General features: G+C 37.6%; 6 protein-coding genes and 1 long non-coding RNA gene across 8 annotated transcripts; 5 read left to right on the top strand and 2 right to left on the bottom strand.

Moving 5' to 3' along the window:
• Positions 1 to 37: 37 nt before the first annotated feature.
• Positions 38 to 2,624, bottom strand: LOC113798266 (E3 ubiquitin-protein ligase UHRF1-like). The gene is made up of 2 exons (XM_075821053.1): positions 1,570 to 2,624; positions 38 to 1,513 (listed from the first exon to the last, which is right to left on the bottom strand). Exons 1-2 carry the CDS (start codon positions 2,393 to 2,395, stop codon positions 63 to 65), a joined length of 2,277 nt encoding a protein of 758 aa, XP_075677168.1. The 5' UTR covers positions 2,396 to 2,624; the 3' UTR covers positions 38 to 62.
• Positions 2,625 to 2,817: 193 nt separating this feature from the next.
• Positions 2,818 to 5,904, bottom strand: LOC113798247 (uncharacterized). 2 transcript variants are annotated; one of them, XM_075821116.1, is made up of 3 exons: positions 5,550 to 5,904; positions 4,326 to 4,912; positions 2,818 to 4,257 (listed from the first exon to the last, which is right to left on the bottom strand). In XM_075821116.1, the coding sequence occupies exons 1-3, from the start codon at positions 5,676 to 5,678 to the stop codon at positions 3,225 to 3,227; spliced, it is 1,749 nt and encodes a 582-aa protein (XP_075677231.1). In that variant the 5' UTR covers positions 5,679 to 5,904; the 3' UTR covers positions 2,818 to 3,224. The 2 variants fall into 2 exon arrangements, with proteins under 2 accessions (XP_075677231.1, XP_075677230.1); XM_075821115.1 differs by having other exon boundaries at positions 4,326 to 4,915; positions 5,550 to 5,903.
• Positions 5,905 to 6,647: 743 nt separating this feature from the next.
• Positions 6,648 to 7,929, top strand: LOC113798249 (uncharacterized). The gene has a single exon (XM_027348760.2). It carries the CDS (start codon positions 6,672 to 6,674, stop codon positions 7,881 to 7,883), a length of 1,212 nt encoding a protein of 403 aa, XP_027204561.2. The 5' UTR covers positions 6,648 to 6,671; the 3' UTR covers positions 7,884 to 7,929.
• A 113-nt stretch (positions 7,930 to 8,042) lies between these two features.
• Positions 8,043 to 10,103, top strand: LOC113798248 (N-chimaerin-like). The gene is made up of 5 exons (XM_027348759.2): positions 8,043 to 8,426; positions 8,475 to 9,236; positions 9,296 to 9,682; positions 9,740 to 9,845; positions 9,904 to 10,103. The coding sequence occupies exons 1-5, from the start codon at positions 8,177 to 8,179 to the stop codon at positions 10,082 to 10,084; spliced, it is 1,686 nt and encodes a 561-aa protein (XP_027204560.2). The 5' UTR covers positions 8,043 to 8,176; the 3' UTR covers positions 10,085 to 10,103.
• Positions 10,104 to 10,991: 888 nt separating this feature from the next.
• On the top strand, positions 10,992 to 12,994 carry LOC113798264 (uncharacterized). The gene is made up of 3 exons (XM_075821117.1): positions 10,992 to 11,202; positions 11,278 to 12,091; positions 12,159 to 12,994. Exons 1-3 carry the CDS (start codon positions 11,077 to 11,079, stop codon positions 12,944 to 12,946), a joined length of 1,728 nt encoding a protein of 575 aa, XP_075677232.1. The 5' UTR covers positions 10,992 to 11,076; the 3' UTR covers positions 12,947 to 12,994.
• Positions 12,995 to 13,362: 368 nt separating this feature from the next.
• Positions 13,363 to 15,023, top strand: LOC113798256 (uncharacterized). The gene is made up of 3 exons (XM_075821113.1): positions 13,363 to 13,627; positions 13,703 to 14,505; positions 14,569 to 15,023. The coding sequence occupies exons 1-2, from the start codon at positions 13,520 to 13,522 to the stop codon at positions 14,432 to 14,434; spliced, it is 840 nt and encodes a 279-aa protein (XP_075677228.1). The 5' UTR covers positions 13,363 to 13,519; the 3' UTR covers positions 14,435 to 14,505; positions 14,569 to 15,023.
• Positions 15,024 to 15,432: 409 nt separating this feature from the next.
• On the top strand, positions 15,433 to 15,952 carry LOC142645189 (uncharacterized). The gene is made up of 3 exons (XR_012846350.1): positions 15,433 to 15,567; positions 15,643 to 15,774; positions 15,838 to 15,952. It is a non-coding gene; the product is annotated as an uncharacterized LOC142645189 (long non-coding RNA).
• The last annotated feature ends 1,036 nt before the right edge of the window (positions 15,953 to 16,988 follow it).

Below are 16,988 nucleotides of genomic sequence, written 5' to 3'. Positions count from 1 at the left end.
CAAATTAAAGGATTCATCCAACAATCATAAAACAAACTTTTGAAAAAATGAATGATTTTTATTCAGTTAGATTCAGACAATGATTGTAGAATTTGGGATAAAATTGTATTTGCTTTTGGCAGACAGTTTTGTTGGGTGATGAAACAATCTGATCGACACACGGGACAAACTGGTTTGCTGTTTGTTGGGGAATGTTGTTGAGTTTGAAGATATTGTTCAAGACAAACACCACAAAAATTGTGACCACATTCGGTGGTAATCATCATTTGATTATCACCAGTGTCCATACAACATGCACAGCGAAATGTTTGTCGAACAATGGTAAGGAATTGCTCCCGGTTTGCATATTGTTGAGCCAATATGTTTGCCCAGGCTTGTCGATTAGCGCTGTCGTTATCAATCAATTTGATCAATGATTTCGGTATATCATACTTTTCTGTGATTGGTTGATCGGCCTCAGATTGAATTTGATTCGACAAAATTGTTCGCGATTGCTTGGCCCGTATCCCGGCATCTATAGTCCAGAATCGTTTCTGTGCAATCGAGCGACACCATCCCGGTGGATACTGTAATTGTAGACCAAGTTTTTTCATCCGATAGCGACCAGCATCGGTCCAAGGAGCTGGTTGAGCGTCGTCACGACGAAGCAAAAATCGCCAGATTCGATGTCCATTGGTGGCTGCTTCACACCAATAACTAACTACTTTATAAAGGCCGTCATAACGAACACCGATTTTTGGCAAAAACCGTGAACGACGACCATGTTTTGCCGGGCGACGGCCATTTCCACTTCGTAACACTCGAATCGGTGGGCCTTGTTTCCATAGATTTCGATCAGGACCATTAGCACTGGCGCCATATTGTTCATTCACTGGAACCGGACAATTTCTTGCCAATGCCAATGCGTCACGTTCCAATCGACGATTATCATCAGCCGCAGCAGAAGAATGTCTAATGTTTCGACTGTTGTTGGCAGTATAGTAGATTTCATCGCCTAGATCAACATCTTGCGGATTGATTGCTGCAAACACCAACGAATAAACGCCCAACGATTGACTGCCATGAATACCGGCCACTAATGGTGCATGAACACCAGCCTCGGATGCTTGTACACGAAATCGCCACCATGATCCGACTGGCACGCCCGCAATAGCGCCAAATGTCTGCGATTCGACCCGATTTCGATGTTTGGAACGGGCAGCACAAGCCATTCCATAACCCCATCCTGTTGTTTGATTGTTTTGTTGACGTTGTTGCAAATGTGATTGTTGTTGTTGGAGCAAATCTTCACTGGTTTCATTGCGACATTCATCACAATACCAGTCATCATCGTTATCAGGAATTCGATCTAATGGCTTCGCCAAACACCACATATGTGTTGGACGTTCACATTCATCGCACACCAATTGTTTATCTGGATCAGTTTTCATTCGACAAATGTGACAACCACATTTTGAACATTGCTGGATGGCTGCATCATCAGCACATTGATCACAATCTGGTTCGATATAACCTACAGCAGTGACGGGATTGATAGTGTTATCCAAAGAACATTCAATTGTTACTTACGATCGATCGCCGAACCATTACGGACTATCGAATCTAATTGCGAACATCGTTCTGCGATCGGAACGTTAGATTCAAGATGATAGATGTGGCCATGACGATATCGGATCTGTTGGCGAATGATGGGCATTTCCGATCCATGTGTGACAAGCGCTAACCAGATACGCATACAAAACGCTTGACGGCTATGTTTGATCATTTCGACCGCAGCCGCATACCATTGATGATCATGTTGGATGTATGCCATCACTGTTTGTCCTGGTTGTAATTTGTCTTTTTCGATCATCCGGTATGGTTGTGGTCGAATCTGACTTAATCGACGAATTTGATCACAACCGAGAGATTGTTTTCGAAATGTTACACAATAGTTTACTGTTTGGTCGGTGGTGGATTTTGTCATGCGAACGATTCGAGCTGGAAACCAGGATCCAGTTTCCGGTTCGAATGCATCGACATGATCGCCCACCTTGTAATAGTCATCTTGGTCGATTGGTTGATGATGATGGTCGATGTTGCTGTTGTCATTGGATAGTGATTGAACAGTGGTGGAGGAAGTAGTTGATGGGGATGTTAGCATGACATGAATGACGTCATCTTGGGAAAGGTCATAAGTTTGAATGGAATATTGATCCTCGAGTTGTTGTCCATTGAAGAACAGTCGAATTGAGTCATTATGGCGGGATTTATCTGGCCATAGTTGTTGTAATCGCTCGCGAATCAATTGCCGCAGCAATCGAATCGGATGATGACGAGATGGATACCACCATAGATCGAATTTCGAATCATCACCACCACTGACTAGTTGACATTGAAATCTTATGCCCGGCATGGTGATGTATTGGTTTGGATATCGATCGATCCAATGAATGAATCAAAGTGACTGGGATGCATATTTGTCACATTCAAAATCAATTGCAAATCATCATCAGCAACCAAAGGGTTGAACAAAATACTAAAAGTAATCAACCAAACCAAAATGTGGACCGCCTCGATCAAAGCAAGAACTGCTGCTTGGTGAGAAGGGTTGAAAGTTTGGCACGCGAATCGAACCAACACATCTGTTGCATCTTTGATGGTTTTTTTCGACAATTTTTTTTTGCAATTTTTTTCAACCCGATAAGGGTTTTTTATGCAGCAAAAAAAATTGTATAGGTGATATACGCGTGTCCCGGCCAGATGGTTTGATTTCTTTTTTTTTGATTTTTTATTGTCATTCGAAACCGTTATCAAATTACTGACACACCATTCAAGTTCGTTTGTTTAAAATTTATTTATTATGAAATCAGAAATTGAAAAAAAATTTGAAAATGAATAGAAAATGAAAAAAATTTGAGGATTTCAAAAAACGAAGTTAGATTCGATTGGCGAGAGAGAGCGCGGTTGAAAAGAAAAATCCGATTCGAAGGAAGATGATGAAAAAACAGAGAGAGATGTATGTATGTGTTGTTCATAAATAACGTTACAAAAAATGGATGATTTGGATCGATGATAGAGAATCGCTGAGAAAAAAATCGATTTGGAAAAAATGAATAAATAGAGACATGGGTTAGGTGAGATTAAATAAATAATGTGACGCAGACGAAAGGATTATAGTCTAATGATGCAAACAAAAATTGGCTATCGCTGTTTCGGGTTGATATGCTGGTGTGTGGACGCTTCTAGTTGCCGAATTTCGGTCCAACATAAGTAGGCGATGGTAATGCTGCTGCTGCTGCCGACGACAAAGACGATGATGACAAGGATGAGGATGATGATGATGATGGCACCATTTTGAGCGGAGATGAGATTCGGGATTGGAAAACATTCGATTGGTAGTAACTGGCACCTTCATCACGTGATCCACCATCATTGTAACCATCACGGCCATCAGTGTCATCATGAACATTGGACATCCACGATGAGTAGGCACCGTTGGGCTGTTGAGATGGAACATTATTATTTTGGTTCGATTGCTGACTGCCTCCCTGCGACCAAATAGCATTGTTAGGACCGACAAATGGACGATCCAGGTTGTTGACAGGAACTTGACCCGAATGCAATGGCCGTTGTTCGTTTGATTGTTGCAATGGTGACGACCATTGATTAGCACCACTGTTCGAACCGCCGATAGTGTAGGTGCTGGCTATCGATGGTATCGATTCAGACATGGATGGTCCATATTGTTGGGATTGTTGTGGCTGTTGATGATGGCCGTGTGTTGGTCGATACGGTACTTGATCCATTTGCTGTGGATAATGCGAAGAGGCCATATGCGGATTGTGTGCTTGATGATGGTGGGCATTCGGGTGAGGATGGTGATGAGAGGGGTGGTGATGGTGATAAGTGGTCGAACCATATCCATAGTTTCGACCGTACATCGAACCAGAACCCGGCCCGGCGGATGGACGTTCGATTGGCGATGACCAGGGATTGGCACCAGCAGACATGAATGAGGATGACGATGGCATTGCTACAAACGATGGACGATAGTTGGAGGCCGAGCCATACATCATGTTGGTAGATTTGGGTCCAGTACCATAAAGATAACTGGTTGGATTGTTACCATTACCATAGATGGAACTAAATTCATGCATTTCACTCGGACCAGGACCAACAGAATTGGAGCCAGCAAAACCATAAGGTGCTGGTCGGTATGAATATGAATAGGATGAGCCTGATGTCATCATGGGGGAATTGTTATTGTTTTCATTTCTGTTGAAAATGGCCAAAATTAACCAAACAAATCAGCTTGGGATCAAAGTTGGTGAGGATAAACAAACCTATAGAATATAGCATTCATTATGCTACGTAGACGACTTGTCAACGATGAACGACGACCACCAATCGGCGTTTGCGATGATATTGGCCGCAACATGGACATGAGTGATGATGGGTTAGTCATAATCATTGATGACCAACTTGTTGGCAACGTCATCCATGATGATGATGAAGGTTGGTTGGACGATGACAGCAATGAAGAGAGCAGTGCATTGGCCGATTGTTGTTGACTGGACGATAGTGGCGATGATGCGGAAGCCGCGGCTGATGGTGCTGATGAGCCACTTTGGGCCGCTAATGCTGCCTGAATCAATGCCTGATAAGGTACCATCATATTGGTAGCAGATGATGCCGATGGTTTTGTATTGGACGTGGGCAATGATGATAAAAATGATGATAGGTCATTCGTATAGTACGACGATGAGGATGACGATTGCGGTGAGGATGAATCGGCCACCGATGATGGGTCAGATCTGGCCACTTGATTTCTGGCCGAATTCGAACCATTTTGAGCAACGACGTTCGATGACAAAGATTCGCAACTCACATGCGCAGTCAGCAGCAGTAGAACTGATAAAATGAAAAAATTCTTCTGAAACAAAACGGAATTAGAAAAAAGGACCATCATGGCTGAAGATGGACGAAATACATCCATACATTTGGTCATCATCATCACGTCTTTGGTCAGTTGGTTGTGTGGATGGAGTTTTGGTTGGATGTGATTGATTGACGATGATGATGAGCGAGCGTTGTTGTCTCACAAGTGACCATCACACCAGCAAATGATGATGACCAAATGGCATAGATATCGGTGGCGGTGGCTAGTTGTACCCGTTACCCGTTTGTTTGCTTGCTGCAAAACCGGTCATTGGTTTTTAGCCTCTGGCTAACTAGCTAACTGAATAGCGAACTGAATAACTAACTGAATAACTAACCGACCGACCGACCGATATAATTAATTCACCCTGCCTGGTCAGTCAGTTGGCGAGCAAGAGAGATGGCTTTACTGGCTTGGCTAACTAACTAACTAACCGGATATGTTAGCATCATCAATGTGAATGTTAATGTTGGTATTTAGGTCAATGATGGAAAACATCTTGTGTTGTTGGTTGGCCATCTTTGCATTCGATTTTGACTGAGGACTGTCGAATATCGAATGCAAAGATGTTTTGGGTGAGGAGAAAAAGAAAATGTTTTGCTGAAAAAATAGTAAATATCCAACTTACCATGTTGATAGTTTGTTGATTTGATCGGTCGATCGTAGTGATTGGTGGACTGTGGATTGAAATTTGTTTGTTGTTTGTCAAATGCAATGACTTGGAGATAAGCTTTGAAGATATTAGTTGGCTTGACATTGACACTGGTCAATATGAACCTATCAAGACTCTCACTAAATGACACTAAACGGACAACGACTACGACCACGATTCGACGATGTCTGCTTCATCAAACGATCTGCTCGAGAATGTTGTTCAGATGTTTCCTCGCATGACATTCAAGCCCACGATACCCGATTTCGCCTTTTCTGCTAGGCGTCATACAACCAAACAGCAACTCGTTCTCTCTCTCTCTCTCTCTCTCTCTCTCTCTCTCTCTCTCTCTCTCTTGGCGAAAGATTAGCCAAGTGCTGTGCCTGATGCTGATGTAGGTCAAAACCAAGGGCATCTTAGATAGATGGGATAGATAACCGGCAAGCAAACGAGAGATAAACTGGTAAGTCGACTTGAACAACCAAAAAAAAGAAGGGAAAAACTTGTTTCACTTGTTTTGACGATGTTGCCTGCCTGCCATCATCATTATCAAACGACCAAGATGATGATGATGTTATCGTTGGTGCTCATTATGGAAATCATCTCTGTCGAAAAAAGGCTACCGGAAGAGGTTAATCTGACCTTGATCGCATCATTAAGGAATGTTTGGTTCAAGTGGTGATCCGGTGATTGATTGATTCAAGTGGTGATTGATAAGCCGATTATTATGACTGGTCAAGTATGGAACCAGGAGAAAATCTGGATGAGAGCATGAGAAATGTCCTTGTGTGGAGCGTTAATTGACCTTTGTAGTGTACTAGTTGATTGTCTTGTTGTGTGTTGTGAGTAACATATTTTCCATCAATTTTCATGACAAATGGTTTTGGCCAGAAAGGTGTTAATTAGCAGAGCCTATTGTTGCGAGAAAAGCAGCTGCGCCATTCATTTCAATCAACACTTGTGGTGTATTGTTGTAATTGTTGTTCGAATTTGGCTAGATTGGATTGTTGTTAGTTAGTAGTTAGTCAAGTTCGAGAATTGGAGAGAAGAAGCAAAACCATATTTAAGGCAAGATGATTAGAGTAAGCCAATTGGGAGATGGCTTTTCTGTGCTGGTTAGCGGTGATTAATTGCTGTATTGGCAGTGCATGGATGGAAATGGATGAATGGGCCAACTGGGAAATAGCAATGCGAGAAGCACGATCCACCGTTCAATGTGGCATTCAGTATGAATATCTATCGAAAACAATAGGAATGTCGGTGGTGAAAAGTCGTCTATATCAATTCATAGTGGAGGAGAATAAAGTGAATGTTATCATCTATGAATTGCAAGCAACCAGCTCACACTTTGATCGAATGAATATATCGAATGGGGGCACTTTTGCACTAGAACAAATCGATTCTGATCTCGATGCTGTCATCACCGAGCTTTTAAAGATTATTTCAACAAGCGAATTTCATTTACATTTTGCCATTTGCTATTCGGCAATTCAGGAAAGAAATCTGTACGATGTTTTGATTGTTGATCAAAAAGATGATAAATATTATTCAATTACGGATTTCCCGTCCGGTGAAGCCGATTTGGCTAGCGGTAATTGGGAAAGTGGAATTCACCTGGCTATTATAAGTGGTACGGAAACTATTTATGTTGTCAGTTCACTCATTGGCACAGGACGATTTCAAATCACTGAATTGAAAAGTTCAGATTCGAAAATTAAGCGTTATCTTTGCGTTATCGCTACCACCGGCAATGATTTTGTCGAGTCGTTTGAACTGTACTGTACCAGCAAGCCTTGCCCTACACCGATGGCAACCGAACATGTTTTGACAAACGTTGACTTTGGTTATACAACACAATCCATTACGGTACCCATTTATCTCTATCTGATTTCACGCAGTAGCCGCACAGTATGGATGGTAAGCGAGGATATTCTTTTCGATAACACCGAACGGCATTACCCACTAAAGAAATTTACATTCCAACAATACTTTCGTTGTGCCAAGAATCGTTGGCACGTAGTACCTGTGTTGAATTTAACCGACCAGAATCAAGCAGCCGTCGCTTGGTCAATGGTAGCGCCAATATACCTAGTCATATTAACCACATTGACCATCATTATGTACTGTTTGATACGCTTTTCTCGACCTCCACAATATCGACGACAAAGAATTCTGCTGCCATCATTATCATCTTCCATCAATCCAGCCTCGGAAAGCAAATCCCAATCGCAAGAGGACAACGACGACGACCAAAACAACAAACAGTCAATGTATCCAATGAATACCAATCGACCATTTAACCAAACCTAACTTTGATCGAAAATTTTGATGAAATAAAATTGTTATTCCAATATGATTGCCATCTGTCGACGATCAAACAAAGTTGCAAGGATGGCATCTCACCCGGTTATATAACGGTAAATATACTGTTATAGCGAGTACACTGGCACTGTCACTGTTTACTTGCCAGTTTGAGCATCGCTTTTTGACGCATCAATGAACCAAACCCAGGCCAGTGAGCGAATCACTATTGAGATGTTGTTTTGATTAGTTTGGTTCAATTCTTCTGTGATGTGGTTCTAGTCAAACAGTTGCTGAATTGAATGGCAAACTATTTACGACGAGAAATACGAGGTATTTCGGGTTTGGCTTCGGTAGTCGATTCATCTTCTTCGTCCTCATCATCTGCATCGGTAGCTTGTTCGGGTATCAAATCTCCGTCATCAAGCAAACCGGACCCATGTGGTCAACAACCACCGGCATCGGCGACAAAAGCAATAAATCGCCTAAGTCGAGTGGTCATACATCCGCAACTGCATCAACAACATATGAAAAATCTATGGAAACATTATCGTAAGTGAGATTGATGGACAGTTGTGTTGGTATAATGCCTTTTTCTAGTGTACGAATTGCAGCAACGATCACCGACACCGAAACGTGTGGTTTGCCCCTTCACAATACGATCACGGCCTTCTTATTATGGCCGCGAATTTCATGGAATCATGTCCCGTGATGAGGCGGAACAAATTTTGCTGGATGAAGCCAAACAAACGGCATCTGGCCAACACCAACATGATGGTCGCTATTTGATACGAGAATCTGCCCGACAAAAGTCACAAATGACATTGTCGTTGCGTTTCAATGGTCAGACGAAAAATTTTCGACTTTTTTACGACCATCAAAGTGGTCAGCATTACGTCAACGAACTGAAACGTTTCGATACGGTTCACGATCTGGTCGCCGATGGTTTGATCACCCTGTACGTGGAATTACATGCAGCCGATTATATAGCCAATTTGGCTAGCGAGTGTCGCTACGAAGAATCGCCGTATATGACGCTGCACAAAGATCGACTTGTAATGCGACCGCCGTTACCACCGCCGCAGTCTTCGGCTTGCTCTTCAAACGCTCAACAACAACGACGATCAACGTGCATAGAGTCATCTTCTTCGTCGAATGTCCAGATAAAACCTATTCCAGCGGAAGAATTGTGCCTGCAAAAAGACGATGATGATTGCTGTGATACGCTGCAACGTAAATTTGATGTGCGCCTCTATGAAAAATCGCACAATTTTCGAACCCATACTTTCATTGGGCATCCTTGGTGTGATTTTTGCGGCAATTTCATCTGGGGACTAATTGGACAAGGTGTTCGATGTGAAGGTTTGTATCGCTTTTAACATTCTAAACATTGGACGTTAACACAAAACAAACAAACATAGATTGCGGATTTGGAGCCCATCGCAAATGTTCTGAACGGGTTCCGAACGATTGCTGTCCAGATTTGCGTCACATACGTCGAATGTTCGGCATTGATTTGACAACATTTTGTAAGGCTAGTCAATCGGCACGACCATTCGTGGTAGAGCTATGCGTTGCCGAAATCGAACGTCGTGGTGGACTTCGAGTGGAAGGTCTTTACCGGGCTTGCGGTTCGTCCGACGAGATAGATTTGTGGAAAAATCGATTCGAAACCGATTGGGAACACACTCCCTTGGCTCAAATCGAGGATATTCATGTTGTGACCGGTCTATTGAAGCTTTATTTGCGTTTGCTGCCAATTCCATTGATAACATTCGAATCATATCAGCATTTCATTGAGGCTGCAAGTATGTTCATCTGACCATCTTTATCGATAGTGATTGATTGTTTTTTTGCGCCTGTAGAGAAAAGCTGCCAAGAACAAGCCGTTCAAGGATTGCGCCAAGCAGCGCAACAATTACCACCGGCTCATTATCAGACGTTGAAATTCCTTCTGGCCCATTTGAACAAGTAAGTATTGGGTACTGTAGATGCTATTCTGATACATTTATCGTTCATGTTCGATTAGAGTGTGTGCATACGAAGATTACAATCTGATGTCGGCCAAAAACCTGGGACTAATATTCGGCCAAACATTGATCTATACACCAAACATTCCAATGATGTTTCAAATGATGAATTGTTGGGAATATGAATCGAAAACCATCGAATTGATGATACTGTTTTATGAGAAAATCTTTATTAAATAAAATAACATTCAACCAATCATCATGTCTCTTTTTCTATTTATTTATCAGTTTGGGATGTGGTGTCCCATTTCACTTGCATTGCAAATTGACCCAAGATTTTTCGTTGTGAAATAATTGTTAGTCATGGCCGAATTCTAATTTGTGAACAAACTTAATTGCATTCAATTCAATTGAACTTTTCACTAATTGAAAACAAAACAAACGTAAATATTTATAATGAACGATCGAAATGAATTTTCAAAGTGTGTTTACTTGCCGGTGCCTTTTTTGAGAGCAGTCTGTTGGAAAACGTCATTACCATATGATATTGGATTATATCTTCAATTTGATATTGATGACTATATCGGATATCAAACGGATAATGAAATGACAGCGACTGCAACACAGAAAGATGTAAGTATTATTTATTATGATTATATTCCATATGCTTATTTTAAAACATTTATAACAAAGCAAATCTGTGAAAGTCTCAAGAATACAAATGGCACCGAATGCAACATGGTAGCGATTGGGACAACATCGAAGCGATTATTATTGATAACGATGAATCACTATGTATATGATGTTCCAATCAATTCCTTGGATGGGCCCATGATAAATTACACCTTCCAACCAAATAAATATCCCCTTCCTCATAATAATAAAAACTATTAATAACAACTAACCTAATAAATCTTCAATCAATAATTAAATTCATTTAAATAAAAAATATGTTAACAAACAATCATATTGTGTTTCAAAATATAATATTACAATAGCAATTTTCCTTTGCAACAGCCACTATATCAAACAATAATGCAAACAATTAATGATTATGATTCTGTTGACTAATATTATTACGATTAACTAATTGTTCAATTGGTTCGAGAAAAATTTCAATTAGAGAATAATTCTTGAAAACAATTAATGCTATTATTTGGAAAATTTTCTGAAAAATTAATTCTTTACCTTATTGTTGACTTTATTCTCTGAACAAATCATAATTGATAACAATGTCTAATGGGAAATGGATTTATGTCATTCTTATGATTTTGATGAGTATATCGCACACCCGGGCGGATAATCAAACGACAGGGGATATATTTCCTACATCTACACAATATCAACCGACAAAAGATGTAAGTAGTGAACTGTTTTTTAACAGGAAAAATGAATGAATTTTATTTGCTAATCATAAAACATTAAAAAACAAGGAAATCTGTTATAACGTTATGTATGGATATATAGATTCACAAGGATATTCACATTCGAATGCAGTGGCAATGGGAAGAACAAAAAAAGGGTTATTACTGATAACGAAAGATTTGTATGTATATGATGCTCCAGTTGATTCTTTTGATTCTACCAGAAATACGACACATTTTAAATATATGCCAACACCAATGAAGGATAAATATCCGGTTCTTTATGATAATTCAATTTTTAAAAAAATCAAAAATAATATGATTGCATGGATTATGCATGATAGTGACGGTGATTGGATTTGTATGACTGCTAGTGACGGTAAACAGGGAATCAACTATAATATCGATAAATCAGAAATACATGAAGGATTTGTTTTAAGTGAAAGACCAGAAGCATTGATTGAAACCAATGAACCATGCAAATGCTATTCTTTACAACGAAGAGAAGCTAAGGAAAATGGTAAAAGTCTTACGGGTCTTTGGCTTACTGCTTACAAATGCAAAAATGGTGATCGCATAATCAACTCAGGTGGAATAGAGAAAGTGACAGATTTTAGATTGCTTTGTTATGATGAAAATATCGATTATATTTTGATGATACAAGGGAAAAAGTGTGACAGTATGATGACAGTAGAATGGACAGTAGGGACCGGTTTAGTGATTGATGGAAAATTTGTTTTAATCGGGGATGATATCACCAATATATTTAGTGAGAATGTTTTTACACAAAAAGGAAAAAAAATTTACATAACACAGCTTGATAATGATCATTTCTTCAAATGTGATGGTATTATTCCGCCCAATAAACTAATTTCCAAATCATGTGAGTATCGGTTTGATCGGAACATTTTTTGTTGTTGGAATCAATTAATTTGTCGTTTGCTTTGAAGATTTTTATTGGACAATTGCCGCAATAGTGTTATTAGTGATAATAATAAGCAGTGTATATGTTGCACATCGATCATTGGCAAACAGAAAAAAGACACGTTCTTGTTTGGAGAGATCAAGTAAAATCAGTTTATCCAAATCGTCCATAAAAGTAGCCACTAAGCGAAGTCTCAAAAGTAAAAGCAAAAGTAAGACTTCCAGAATTAAAAGTTCCAGCCCAAAAAATACCAGCAAATCTGGACGGGTTGGTAGTAGGACATCACTATCCGGAAGATCAACAAAAGCAACCTCTCCCGGTAGTAGGACATCACTATCCGGAAGATCAACAAAAGCAACCTCTCCCGGTAGTCGAACATCACTATCCGGTAGATTGAGAAAAGCAACCTCTCCCGGTAGTCGAACATCACTATCCGGTAGATTGAGAAAAGCAACCTCTCCCGGTAGTCGAACATCACTATCCGGTAGATTGAGAAAAGCAACCTCTCCCGGTAGTCGAACATCTCTATCCGGTAGATTGAGAAAAGCAACATCTCCCGGCAGTCGAACATCACTAAAAGGTAGATCAAGAAAGGCAACCTCTCCTGGTAACAAAACATCTCTATCCGGTATATTAAGAAAAGCAACTTCTCCTGGCAGTCGAGCATCACTAAAAGGTCGATCCGCAAGACCAACCTCTCCTATGAGTAAAATGAGCCTGAATCGATTGAAACGTTCAAAATCACGATTAAACAGTATCAGTCGTGGTGGATCAACATCCAAGCTAGCCAGTTTAATTAAACATATTTCATAATCACTTTTATTCGGATTATTGATGATAAATTTCACCATTATGAACCTATTTACCTTACCCAAATTAAAAACGTATTAGAATTGGAAACTTGATTAGATTGCTAGTCGAACAATGTCTAATATGATTGTTAGGAAAATGTAAAACTAAACATTACTAACAAGCAAAGGATTGTTGTGGAAATTCGAATTAGTTATTACAATGTTTAATATGATTGTAGGAAAATGCAGAACGACAACATTGTTAACTGTAGAAAAGCAAAAAACAACTTTAAAATTGTTCATTGAAGATCTGTATATTGATCTCATAATCGAATTATTAAATTACAATGTATTACACAAAAACACGTTTGTTATTCGAATTCATTCGATTCGATTATTCGACCTTGTTTCATGGCAGTTAACAAACAAACGACTATTTTGTTGAAATTCCAATTAATGAACAAATTAAACTGTTCGAATTGGCAACAAATCATCAGAAACAGTTAATAATAGACGCTAGGATCAGAGTTTTGCATAACGAATTTCATTTATTTTTCTATTATTGCTTTGATTTTACTAAAGAAATCTGCTACAAATGTTAATATCAAATATGAGATTCATTTATGTTTTCTATTTGATATTGTTGATTACAACGGAAATCCAAACGGATAATGAAATGATAATAACAGCAACCCAAAAAGATGTAAGTATTATTAATAAATATTATGAATTCATTTGATATGTTATTAATTAAACTTTTCAATTTGACAAAAACAAGATAATCTGTGAAAATCTAAAGCAATATAAAAATGGTAGCAAATTCAACATACTAGCAATTGGAACAACATCGAAGCGATTTTTATTAATAACAAAGGATTCCTTTGTGTATGACGCTCCAATCCATTCCTTGGATCGGGCCCATGATCAATTATATTTACGAACAAAGCCAACACTAATCAAAGATAAATATCCAATTCTGTTCAAGAATCCAGTGCTTACTAATATTCGAGCAAGAAATAAAATTTCTAATGCATTTTTAGTGAATGATGGAAAAAATGATTGGATTTTTTTTAACAAACGGCAAGGAAAAACAATGTTGAAAGTTCATTATAATATCGACACTTCGGAAATGTTTACTGAATCGGTTCAATCTAATGACAAAAACGAAGTGATTGTTTCAAGCAACAAGCCACGCCATTATTATTCAATAGTTAATGTGAATAATAATTTATATATAAATATCGGTCAATATGATAGTGATTTCAAGAACATGTCAATCATACCCTCCGAAGGAGATAAGTATTTGATATGTTTACGAACAAACACGACAATTTGGATGGAAAAAGGGATCAAATGTCGTTCGGCTATTCCGGTTCAATGGCCAATATTGAAAGGATTTGTTACTAATAACAAATTCTATTTATTCGGTCATTCATGCATCTACATTTTCGATGAAGATGCTTACAATAATCAAGGAAAAGAATATCCATTGCAAAAAAATAAGTTATGATTCTTATTTTATATGCAAAGATGATAAAATTAAAACTGAAAAAAATCGAGAGCAAAGAAAACAAATGGACAGTAAGTTTGCTATCAAGTTTGTGATTGAAAATTGAATTTAATTGATATTTATCATCTTCACAGTTATTCAATATGTATACCTTGTAATAATGATCGTGCTCTTTATCTTATCACTAAGTACAACATACGTAATATTGAACAAATGGATTCAAGACGATAAAGAGGCGAAAAGGCTAATAATAAAAAAATCAAACAAACAAACTGGCTCAAAACGTATCATAAGCAAGCAATCATATATCGATCCATCCGTTTTAAAGCAAGCTAGTATCTTTCCATCGACTATGAAGCACGCTAGTAGTAGCATTCCATCGGCTAAAAGTAGTATCATTGAACCGGTTAAAAAGCAAGTTAGTATTAGTATGAGTTCAGCAGTTATGAAAAAAACATTGAAAAAATCGGAATTGTCGAAAAATTGGACAAAGAAAATGAAAATGTCGAAAATGAAAATGGTATAAATGGTTTTTTGGAAAATAATAGAATAAATGATATTTTTTAAATAAATCAATAAATTTCTGAAATATTATTAGCTGTGTTGAATTTGATATAGGCAATATTGCTCAATTCTAACAATTGAAATGCTGAACAAATTGGATTAGATTCAACAATCAATGAATTGACAACGAGTAAGAAAATTTTGTGCTGAAACCTGTGAATTGTTAGTTATTGAAAATTCGAATTTATCAACCAAATTGATTGGCAAATTAAATTTCTCGAACTTGACTTTGGTTGGAAATTCGATGGTGTAGTGATGTTAGAGGCCAACCTAGCTTTCGAACAATTAAATTATAATTGTAAGTTCGGTAATCGAACTGCATAACAGTATTTAAGTTCAAAGAAATGTTTTATTAAAATGCCTTTTGTTTGGAGATTGAAAGGATTTGTGAGTGATAACAAATTCTATTTATTTGGCCATTCATACATCTACATTTTCGATGAAGATGTTTACAATAATCAAGGAAAAGAATATCCAGTGCATAAAATAAGTTACGATTCTTATTTTATATGCCAAGATAAAAAAATTCAAACAGAAAAAAAATCGAGAGCAAAGAAAAGACATAAAGAGTAAGTTTGCTATCAAGTTTGTGATTGAAAATTGAATTTAATAGTGACAATTATTGTTACTTTACATAAATTTAGTTCTAGTTCACGATTGGACTTGAACCTAGTTTGATTATTTATAAAAAGTTTAATTGTTATTGTTCTATTATTTGGTGATATATTCTCAATTTATAACATTTCGTTATATGTGCTGCCAAGAACAAAATGAATGTAAGTTATATGATAAGTTTTGTAATTGATAATTTACTTAATTTAAATTTATCATCTCCACAGTGAACATGCCAATAATTCTTGGTCGTAATGGATTTAGTTTGATGTTGAATTTCGAATGTCCAGTATTCGATTGCAAGCTAAATTCATTTGATATTTTTTTATTTTTAAACTGACAATTTGTTAAAATTTTAATAAACATATTATGTTTCATCAATTTTTTAACAAAAGGCTTTCGAAAATTCTTTTAATCATCCTGTCGTTTATGAACAGCGTCAAAAAGCTCAAACAACTTGCTTGCTTCTCAATTGAAAAGCGCATGTTGAAAAGGAAAGTTGTCAATTGTAAACTTGACTTTGTGATGTGAGCACGTTGTCAGAGTGATGATGAAATGAAACTTGTTGTTTTTGTTGAATATAGAATTCTTTTTTGTGTAATTATTCTGTTGCAAATTAGACTGATTAATTGTGTTACGAATATTTAAATGCTTATTAATTAGAAGTTTTTTGATAAGTTTTTCAATGAAAGTTTTCTTGTGAATTTTCCTTTTGATGTTTATCATTTCATCATCGACTCAGTTTCTATTTGTTTTGAGTAAAATTTTCTAAAAAATGAAAAAGCATTCCCCGAAAAATAAAGACGGTGAAATTATCTTGTTACAAATTCCCCTGGTTAATTGTTATTAGAATAATTGTTTGTTGATGATTGGAATTTCGAAATGAGTTTTCTAAAAAGTTTTTTCTAAATTTTCTCTTTTGTGTTCAGCACGCGCATTTCATCATCGACTCATTTTTTTCGAACATAATTTTTGAAAAGTGCTTAATCATTCCCCAAAAAAATGAACACTGCGCATATTGTTTACATTTCATCACTCGCTTTTTGTTTGTGGTTTTCAACAATCAACATGGAATTATCCGAATATTTTTTGGCTTTGGATCAAACAAATGGTTCTTTGTCGTATTCCAAATGATATTGTGCTGATTGTTTTGTTGACTATGAAATATCATAACGTAGTAAACAAAGTGAATAACATTATAAGCCCGGCAGTGCTCGCGCCTCGATTTCTCCAATGAATTCGAAATGCGTTTGGGGTAAAATATTGCCTACATGACCACTGCCGGGTGTTTGCTATGGAATTGATATATATCACTATCAACAATGAACGAATCAGCAGAAGAATATCAATTGGAACGACAAAAGAATGCGAATATGGA

This window comes from Dermatophagoides pteronyssinus, unplaced genomic scaffold (genome assembly GCF_027571235.1).
Source record: "Dermatophagoides pteronyssinus isolate colony J.1.1.1.1 unplaced genomic scaffold, Derpt_VIB-CSIC_2022.12 sq0008, whole genome shotgun sequence".
NCBI classification, from domain to species: domain Eukaryota; kingdom Metazoa; phylum Arthropoda; class Arachnida; order Sarcoptiformes; family Pyroglyphidae; genus Dermatophagoides; species Dermatophagoides pteronyssinus.
This window is presented reverse-complemented; position numbering and strand designations above follow the sequence as displayed.